This window comes from Aulonocara stuartgranti (genome assembly GCF_965226115.1).
Source record: "Aulonocara stuartgranti genome assembly, chromosome: 10".
Lineage (NCBI taxonomy): Eukaryota > Metazoa > Chordata > Actinopteri > Cichliformes > Cichlidae > Aulonocara > Aulonocara stuartgranti.
Genome location: NC_138946.1, coordinates 6,930,160 through 6,940,721, shown reverse-complemented (window position 1 = coordinate 6,940,721; position 10,562 = coordinate 6,930,160). Strand labels below are relative to the sequence as shown.

Sequence of the window (10,562 nt, the reverse complement as noted above, 5' to 3'; positions counted from 1 at the left end):
AGATGACAGATTTTGATATTTTAAACAGGTTCAAATTAACATTTTTAATACATATTCCTTAAACTACAAACATTGCCAGTGTCAGCACTGAACACTGGACTCTTGTGTAGTTCTCTCACATTTTCAGTTCCTCTTATATATCATGACTTTACATCAGTTTATCATAGTGTAATCTTTAGGGAGGTGTTTTCCTGTCCAGCTGCACATTCACAATAATTGGGATTTATATCATCTGTTGATAAATATCTCTTTTGTTTTCTGTTAAGAATTAACTGTTGAAAGCGAGATTTAGTTTGGGGGAAAAAAACAAGTCGATTTTATTTCAAAAAGGTGACACCGGAATTGGGAAACTAACGCTGTTTACTTATAGGAAAATGACTCTGTGCTTTCAAAATATTAGCACAAAACTGCTAAGTGGTGGACAGATATGAAAGTAACTTTCGAAATAAGTAGATATATGATTATTTTGTCTTGTATTTATTTCTATGTTGGTTTACATTACGAATAAACGCAGGCCTTTTGGAGAGTTCACAAGTGGTGATTTTATTTTGAAAGACAAACCAGAAGTCGCACTCTTTCGTCGCTAGCTTGACACTAGTTGTGATGTTAGCTTGTTTTCTTGGACGCTCCTAGCTCTGATCTCACCGCCCTGCTAATTGCCTCACGCCCCCCTCAGGAAACCATGGCCTCGGAGGCCTCGGGATCCCCTCAGTCGTCCCAACATGACGGTAAATTTCTTGTGTCTTTGGCGGTTTGTGGTGGGTGTGTTGAGGGGCTGGGAGCAGCGAAGCCAGCGACGGCCTCTGCATCACTGGCAACATTAGCTAGTTAGCATCCTCAATGCGACGTGTCACTGCCTCATGCTGGGCATTTAACATTGCGCAGTGGTTCACAAATTTGTGGAAACTTACTGAAGCTCTGTATAGCTGAACATGAGGTGCATGTGTGACACATCCAAGCTAACGTGGTTGTCTCTTTAGTAATGTTACACCTAGCTGGTTAGCTCCTAGCTCTGGCTAGTCTGACTAATTTGATCTAAAGGTCGGCTCTGGCCTCTGGCAGTCCGGCCCTGCACTGACAGGGTCAGTCATATGGGTCGCATCGGTGGCCGTGCTCTGTGGTGTGCACGGGATACTGACAAATCCTGCAGGAGGCTTTCCCTTTGGTTATCAAGCCGAGGTCCAGGGACCCAGAGGCGGCATTGAGAGCATCTGGAGCTTCAGGAGCTGAACGTGGGGCTCCCACTTTCTACAAACTGTGTGAAGAATTCCAGTCCAGGTTTATGTTAAACAAAATAGACTGCGACAACGGTAATACATGCAAAACAATTTAAGCTTTATGCGTCCTCGGAGGTAATATTACAGACACTCTGTAGCTTGAGAGTCTGTCACAAATCCACACACACATTAGAGATTGAGGGATGGGAGCATCTCCTAGTGGTTACCTTTGTTTTTATGCCTTATAAATAGACCTGTACATAATGTTTTAAGATGGCACTTGGTGAGGTGTGTGGTAGGAGTGACAGATGGGTTCAAGGTGGGATTACATCAGGGATATGCTCTGAGCTGCTTCTGATGATGGACAGGCTGACAGATGAGGTCGGGCAGGATTTTCAATGGACTGTGATGTTTGCCACAGATCAACATAGTGATCTGTAAGGAGAATAGGGTGCAGCCTGGAGAGGTGGAGGTATGCTCTGGAGAGAAAGGAATAGAAATTGTATGTGAATGAGAGGGAGACAGGTGTAACAATGAAAATGCAACAAGTAGAAATAGTGGCGGTCGAGGAGTTTACCTGGAATCAACAATCCAAAACAATGAGCAGTACACACGAGAGATGAAGATGAGAGTGCAACAAGGGTGGTGCCGATGGAGACGAGGGTGGGAGTGAATTTTGACAGAAGGATAAAAGCAAGAGCGAAGGGGAAGATTTACAAGATGACCATGCTGACTGACAAAAAGAGATGTTTCATGGGTGTACTGAGGGAGGACATGAAGAGTGTTGGTGTAACAGAGCAGAGTACTAGGAGCTGGGTGAGATGGGGGCAGATGATCTCCTGTGACGACTCATAAATGTAGCCTCTGAAAAAAGGTGCCTCTTTTATTTATTATTTAATTTGGCACACATGCACCTCTACAAATAATGGGAAGTTCTTGCATATTCGCTGGCGTACAAGCACTTTGTGTTCAGCATCATGTGGTGTGATGCAAAATTGTGTTGTTGGTATTGCTTTGGTTGTGTTAATGACTTCTCAACAAAGCTGTTTTTTTTTTTTCAATATTATTTTTTTGGCATTTGACTTTAAGCAAAGAGAGAGAGAGAAAGACACGCAGCAAAGGGCTATGGTCACCTGCTCACCCACTGAGCTGCAGATACCTGTAGATTTTTGGAGAGCCAGGTGTTAGTAATGGTGCTGCTTTGAGCTGAGCAGTCATACACATGTCATTACTTCTTGACAATGGCACCTGTTGAGCAAAAGTTGCTGTGGGAGTGGGTTACAAAGGGTGGTGGTAAAATAGACTGAAAGAAACTGCTTCGTGGCGGTTTTATTTTTATCTTAATATATATTAAAAGCAGCCAGAGAAAAGACGGTGTCTGTTCAAAGTGCAAAGCGCTGCCTGCAGTGAGTAAAAGAGGAGGATTTGAATATTTGAAACAGTAATTAGTAACGGGCCTACCTTCATTCAGTCGTGAGGTTTGAGGGAATTACTTACTTCTGAAAATGCAGGGCCTGTTTAACTTGAAACTGGTATAAAATAGCTTTGACCGCCAATGTGGGTGCCTCGGGTGACTTTAACTGGTTTACTAGTGTGGGTAAGATAATAGAAAGTTTTGTGGAAGTGTATCAGGGTTCGATATAATGGCTTAGTGGAATGGGAACAGTAAAAATGTACATTTGGCAAGTTGACTGGCCAATGACAGTGTTTCTACTCATCAGTTCACCTGTGAAGCAGACTGTCTCACTAATGATTAGTTTTTTTTTCCCCCACCAGAAAATATTTTTACATGAAATTAACATTTAAACAGTCTGGATAGTTAAAATATGAATGGAAGCCCTGTTTTCTAACTGTATGCAAAGGGTGAGTCAAGGACAGATAGCATTTACTCAGTTTTGTTTTAAAGGTTTAGCAACTATTTTTTTATTCTGATTTACCAAGTTCTAGAATTGTTTAAATATAATCATGTGACATCATATCATGTTTATTTGAGAGAAACAGCATAAATGCAGAAGCAGTGTGTGAAAAACTGAGTACACACCCTGATTCAGTAGCTTGCAGAACAACCTTTAGCAGCATTAACGTGAAGTAATTGTTTTTGGTGTGACTGTATCAGTCTCTGATTGTGGTGTGGAGGATTTTTGGTCCACTCTCCTTTTCAATGTTGCGTCAGTCCATTGAGGTTGGAATTGAGGTGGCTGGAATTAATTCAATGCATTTCATTGTGAGGTCTGGGCCGTTGCAGCACCTTGATTATTTTCTTTTTCAGCCATTCTCTTACAGACTTGCTGCTTTTTTGGGATCATTTTCCTGTTGCAGGAAAGTTAAGTCAAGTTTGAACTTTCAGCTAGATGCCATCACATCTGACTCTAGAATACAGAGAAGACTGGATTATCATGGTGGATTGCAAGCCCAAATCATCACCCCTCCATCACCGTAATGTGGCGTGATGTGGCGCTGTTCATTGTGGTCAGACACCTCCACATTGATCTCGTATGTCCAAAGGACATTGTTCTTGCAGCTTTGCAAACCTAAGAAGAGACTTTCTCCTGGCAACCCTTCTAAACAAGCCATACCTCTTCAGTCTTTTTCTAATTGTAGTGTTATGAATTAACATTTAACATGCTAACTGAGCCCTGTAGTCTGAGATGTATTTCTTGGGTGTTTTTGCAGTTTCTCTGAGAAATGCACCACCATTTGACGTTTGGTGAATTTGCTGGGACGTCCACCCCTTGGAATGTCATGGCATTAACACACACCTGAACACCACAGACCAGCAAACGGCCAAGTCTTTTATAGAAGTTGTCACACATGCTGCTGATCAATTAAACAACTGCATTTGATTAGCGGTACTTGGCTACTACTTACCCTGTTAAACTTGTGGAGCAGTAAGGACAAACTTAGGTTTTCACAGAACTGCTTAGAGTACTGTGAAAACTTAAGTTGTATGTCAGCAGGAACTAGGATTATAGCCTTATGTGTGTTTATATTTTGGGTTACTCAGCACAGGTTAGGAAGTTACCACCCTGTTTACCTGTGCTTATTTAGGAGGATGCAGGCAATTCCAGGCCTCGAGGGCCGGTGTCCTGCAGGTTTTAGATCTCACCTTGGGTCAACACACCTGAATCACATGATTAGTTCGTTACCAGGCCTCTGGAGAACTGCAGGAGCTAATTTAGCCATTTAAATCAGCTGTGTTGGTTCAAGGACACATCTAAAACCTGCAGGGACACCGGCCCTCGAGGCCTGGAGTTGCCCACCCCTGGGCTGGAGAGACATACGAAATAGATGAAGTGGTGGATTGCTGCAAGGCTGTCTTTTGACTTTATTTCAGCTTCCTGTAAGGTATTACTACATTTTTTGTTATTAAATGTCACTTTTTTCCAGTACCCCTGCATCAAGACTTGCTTCTTAAACACTCCTTCCTTTGCGGTGTCACATGATATCAACCACCTTCTGTGTGGGATCTGGTTATGAAGCCCTGATCATTTTTGCCTTTGCTTTCTTGGCATTTTGAACATGGATGTGACAAGCAAGGCGTGGACCTGACTGAAACTGTTGAAAATGAAACCGGACATCTCCACTTTAGTCCTATTAGCCTTGGACAGATTTCCAGAAGTCTTGTCGTTTGGTCAGATACAACTTTGCCGTTCTGCCATGTTTTTTTTTTTTCTTGGTGAGAAGACACTTTCTACTGGCAGCCCTTTCAATGAAGCCATATTTGGCCTGTTTTTTTTTCTAATTATGTTATTATGAACTTTAACATTTAAGGTGCTAACTGATGCCTGCTTCTGCATTTTTGGCTTACTTACTAACAAATAGATAGAGAAATGATGTGATATGTCACATGCTGTTGTTAATCTCTTAGAATTTAAAGTGGGTGTGCTTCCTTTTTACAATAGTAATCTGTTGCCGGGCGTCGGTTTAACTCACCTTGTTCGGCAGATGATCTTATGCCGCTAGGCTTGGTGTTTGAGTCCAACCCAGGGCCCTCTGCTGTGTGCCTTCCCTCACTCTGTCCCCACTTTTCTGTCTCAAACCGTCACTGTTTTATCAAGCAAAGGCAAAAACGCTGCTGTGAGGTTGAGCCTCTGTTATATTTGCATCATCATGAACTGGCGTTGCTGTTAAATTGGTTAATTACTGACTTTCTTTATGCGCTCTATCATGTGATCTTTGTGGCTTCCTGACGTGATCGGTTACACACCAGAGCAGTCAGCTTTTATTTTAATACCAAGAAGGAAAAGATGCAGAGCTTTTGAGCTGAGGTAAGTGTGAGAAAAGGAGATTGATATATGCTGTGCTTGAATACAACACAAACTTATGAATACGTGGCGATGGAGTTAGTGTTTCCTTTTGTTTGGCTGTCACATGACCATGGTGGAATTGAGCTGAACCGTCCGGCTGCTCGTAAATGTTTCCGTTTGGCTGTCTGGCTTTAAGGATTTTATCTGTATCGCTGCGGTTTTAAATAAGAGATGAAGAAGTAGGAAAATGTAGGACCGTAGGAAAACCAGTGTCTGGTTGTGTTTGCTGGCGGGAGGTTTTTATACTTCATTTTATGCGTCGCCTGACTGATATATTGGTGGGCACAATTTATCAGCTGATATTAGTATTGACCTATTTATAATGGCTGGCTAAACAAACACGACAAAGGAGAGAGGAGAAAGGCCCTTTAACTAGGTTCTGCATCTCGATGTTGGATAGTTTGCCCACAAGAACAAGACTGCACTTTGCAACTTTACTGATGGCAGCATGTGTTTGTAACGCTTCAATATCCAGCTCATCCGAGTTAAGCAGAGCAAGATTTTTAATCATGTCAATCATGAAAATCGTCCCAGCAGTTCAGTGGATGGCTAAAATATCTTGCACTGCACGTACCAGTGCTCGGTGAGGTGATGCCAACAATAAAAAAAGCATTTGAAGATCTTGTCAAGTTTGAGTTAAAGTTTGATAATGGAGTAAAATATGTTATTCATTTGACGCTGAAGGTTTTGTGCTTTCGTAGATCCACTGTGCATTGTAGCACACATGTAATAAGATGTGCTGTTTTTAATTTAAATGTGGGTGTTTATCATGATGGTTCATTAAATGCAAGTGTGTAAGTAATAAAGGTGAGTACTTATCGGTTTTATTATACTAGATATATTAAATGATAAAATGATGTGAAGATGTTTTTCATAGTTAAAAAGAACCAGATTTATCTGAAAAACAGGGATGACACCACTCATTATTATTATTATTATTATTAGAAAGAACCAAGTTTTTGTTAACATTACATTCAAAATTTTCTAAATATTTTCTACATATACATTTTTTAAATACTTATTTGTCCACAGTATCGTGATAGTCCATATTCATAAAGCTATAGTTTTAGATCCTTACCCCCCAAAATAGTAAGTAGCTTTCTCCATATTGAAAATTTTAAAACGATACTACAAAACTTGTGACCGTAATGACCTGAAATATTTCATCATTTCATTTAAGAAGTGTATCTTTCCCATGGATTTTTTTTCAGTCAAATTGTTGATGGTCACGTGGAAAGTTTAAAAGGTTAAAAACAATCAGTAAATGTGATTGTTTATGAAATGTTTATAAACGACTAATGCCACATACATTATATTTATTTTTCCTCACACTTCTCTTATGAGCTTCTACATATGATATATCTAGAAGTTATTTAAAATTATCTAAGAAAAAGCTTCCATTTAGCTGACTGTTGACAGCCTTGTAAAAGAGGCCACTGGTGGACTTTACTCTGTTTTTAAAGGTGTCACGAGCTGAAACTTGCTGGTATAATAAAAGTTAAGTAACTGACCACATGAAACCACATGAGATCTCTTATATTAATAAATGAATCTGCAAAAATCACCATTTAGAACTTTTGTTTAAAGTAAAAAGTAGTCTTAGTTCCCAAGTAGTTCAAGTTCCCAAATTTTGCAGATTTGCTACTTCGTAATAATAAATTATTTGTTAATGTTTTCATTTCTGTATCGCTATCCAGAGACATTTAGTCTGTACTGTTTTGTCACATTATTACATTAATGATCAGTAGATTAGATAGTACTGGATGTAATAACACATATTTCAGCCTAATTACATTTAACATTTGCGTACCATTATGGCTGAACCATACAAGGAATTCAGGGATTTAATCGTTGTACTTATTGGTTCGATTATATTAGATATACTTAATCATAAAATTGAAATAATTTCTAAGAACCACATTTATCCCAAAAGCATCAATAATAATTTGTATTCATATCATTTTAGGGCTTGTTAGCTTTTATTCACCCTCTGATTTGAGTCCTTAGTAATGAGATAAACGACGTAATGAGTGCACTGATTTTTGTGGATGTTTGCCCTTTGACTTGAATGATTTCTTTTCAGCTACATGTAATCAGCAGCTAATTTTGTTTTGTTTTTTTCCTCCTTCATTATCATTCAGCGGTGCTACAGCAGCGAGTGGCAGCTCTGGAGCAGGAGAGGGCCGAGTTCATCAAACTCAAGCAGCAGCTGGAGGTGGAGTTCAACCAGAAGCGGGCCAAGTTCAAAGAGCTTTACCTCTCCAAGGAAGGTGTGGATGGTCATAAAACTCTACACAATGTAAAGTGTCTTGTTGGACATAGCTGTGGAGCATCTTTGGCCTTTTAAACTGTCTGTTTGAATTGAACTCGTGCATGCTGAGGTGCAACACTGAAAGAGGTTCTTCTTTTAAAATGTATAAACAATTTTTTTTCTGTAATAAACTGTGCTGAATAAGGAAAAAAGTCTGAAATACACAAGTGTCACATTGTGCATTTTTCCTCTCTCCTCCCATCATTCATTTCATGTCTCACCTCTCTCCAGAGGAGCTGAAGAGGCAGACAGCTGCACTGGAGGACGCCCATTCCGAGCTGAGCTCCATCCAGACCCAGCTCTCTCAGGCCCGGGCTGAGATAGAGACCATCAAAGCTGTGGCCACCGTGTCGGAAAACACCAAACAGGAAGCCATCGACCAAGTCCGCAGCCAATGGCAGGAGGAGGTGGCCTCCCTGCAGGCCATAATGAAAGGTAAATGGAGCCTGATGCTATGTGAGCAGTGAAAACCTCTATTCCTAATATCATTGCTCTTTTGCTTATTATTTGGGAGGGTATTTACTTAGATTGATAACACTATGAATATATTCTCTAAAAGATTGTTTACATTTAAGTGGTGTGATGAAAACATTTCTGAAGGCAGGTCCAAAAAACAAAAACAAAAGCTCTACCTGATTTAAAGCTTGTTGATTTCACCTTCAAGGTCCCCTTCATGTCTGGTTGGCTTCCAGTGCAGCTTCTATTCATAGATCAATCCCTGGAAGTCCACTTGGCGCTGTGCAGCCTGGGATCAACATATGTTTCAAAGTGACTCGGTCTCCCCCTATGACTCTGTGATTTTCAGTCAACAAGTCCACAGTTTGCAAACTACTTGTTCGTTCTTTAAAAACGTTCATCAGGTTATGCTCTGTGAATTCATCCTCTAAGTTCAGATTGTCAACGTGGACTTCTAGCACAAGTTCATGATTCACGTGTATGCCATGTAATGCTGGCTCAGACAAATCTTTTTTTGGCCATACTAAAACAATTTTTACTCACCAGCTGGACTAGAGGAACAAGTACAAGGCCACACACAAGACTTCCACTGAGAGTATTAAAACCAGCGTCCCTGTTGTAAACCACCTGCAGGTTTTAGATATCACCCTGGGTCAACACACCTGAGTGTTTAGTTCATTACCAGGCCTCTGGAGAACTTCAAGACATGCTGAGGAAGTAATTTGGCCATTTAAATCAGCTGTGATTGGATCAAGGTCACATCTAAAACCTGCAGGACACCGGCGCTCAAGGCCTGGAGTTCCCCCACCCCTGTTCTAGAGCGTGATCTTTGGTGGTACATCAGACACCTTTTAGTCAGACTTTGACTTTGACATTTTACGATCATATCTCAAACAAATTAAAGTGAGCATATCGGCAACGTGCAGGGACCAACCTGTGCATGAGAGCTGTGCATGTAATAGGAATAAAGATTAATGTAGAATAACATGACCTGATTGTAGTGCAGTCACAGTGGGGTTATTAACCGCTGCTCCAAAATTAAAATGAGATGATATAATCAGTGCTTAAACTCAGTCTCGATGTGCTGTTGGTCACAAGAAGCACTCCTAAAGTTTTGTGGAATATTTACATTTTCGTTTTAATCTTTGACTCGACTTTTTTCTTTAGTTGTGAAGTAAATCTAATTGATTTAATCCAGTTTTCTTGTTTTTAGCACTTGTTGATTTTTACTGATTTAAAACATAAAACAATGTTGAAAATATTCATTATATGTATGTTGGAATAGATCTTTTAATACAATGTAATACTGATACATGTTTAACCTTTTTAACAGTTCATTTTCAGTAATTGTTACTGCTGCAGAAGTATCAAAATGTCATTAATAGTGAGGCAAGTTCCTATAATCCATTGTACACACCAAGAAAAAACATGTAATTTGAGGAACGTCTAGTTGTACTTCAATAGAACTTTTAATTTAGCGCCTAGATGGATCCAATGTGAGATGCACTGAAAGTTTGTTTGATTTTAAAGTAAATTGAACCAGAACAGTACTATCAACATGCTGAAATAAGCTCCAGTAGATCCTCTGAATGTTTGTGATTATGAATGAAGCTGTCCTGTGATTGTCTGTGCAGCAGTAAAGTGTGAATGAAAGCTGTTAACTGTGAAAACAGTGCATACTTATGCCCGTTGTGCTTAATGTAATTAAAGAGGGAGGGACCGAGGCTTCAGGTAGATAATGATCATTTGATTTGTAAAGGCATGAAGACAGTGGCGTATAAAAGCTGCTAATTCACAAGCAGATTTTTATAACCAGTGGCCTTACTGATGCAACACGCAGAGGATTTGTGTCAACCCCTGGAACTGAACTAGGGACCTTTGCATTTGTAGATGAATATTTTAAACCACTACACTCCATCACTCTGGTTGTTCCAGGGTTTTTCCCATACTTTAACACGCTATACTGGGAAACTCATTTTCAAACTTTATTTGGAATAATTCTAATGCACACAACCATAAATTTGGTGTTCTTTTCTAATGTTACCCAAGCTGCCAGGGTTTTTATGAAACACAGACTACACACACACACACAATCCATACACTGCATACAATTTCAACTCATCTGTCGCCTCAGCCTGACTGAAGTGGTATGTGTGCAGCTCATCTGTACACAGGCAGACAAACCAGTTAGACTAGGCTTGCTGTCTCAGCTGTTTGTTCACTACATTAACTGTGAGGTCGCAGTGAAACCATAACAAATGGTTAACATAA

General features: G+C 40.0%; 1 protein-coding gene across 1 annotated transcript in view; it reads left to right on the top strand.

Moving 5' to 3' along the window:
* Nucleotides 1-570: 570 nt before the first annotated feature.
* rabep1 (rabaptin, RAB GTPase binding effector protein 1) overlaps nucleotides 571-10,562 on the top strand; it is a 42,033-nt gene continuing 32,041 nt past the window's right edge. The window contains exons 1-3 of the mRNA XM_082549068.1: nucleotides 571-728; nucleotides 7,666-7,794; nucleotides 8,067-8,270. Coding sequence (XP_082405194.1) covers nucleotides 683-728; nucleotides 7,666-7,794; nucleotides 8,067-8,270 — 379 coding nt within the window. The 5' untranslated portion in view covers nucleotides 571-682. The remainder of the gene's footprint in view (nucleotides 729-7,665; nucleotides 7,795-8,066; nucleotides 8,271-10,562) is intronic.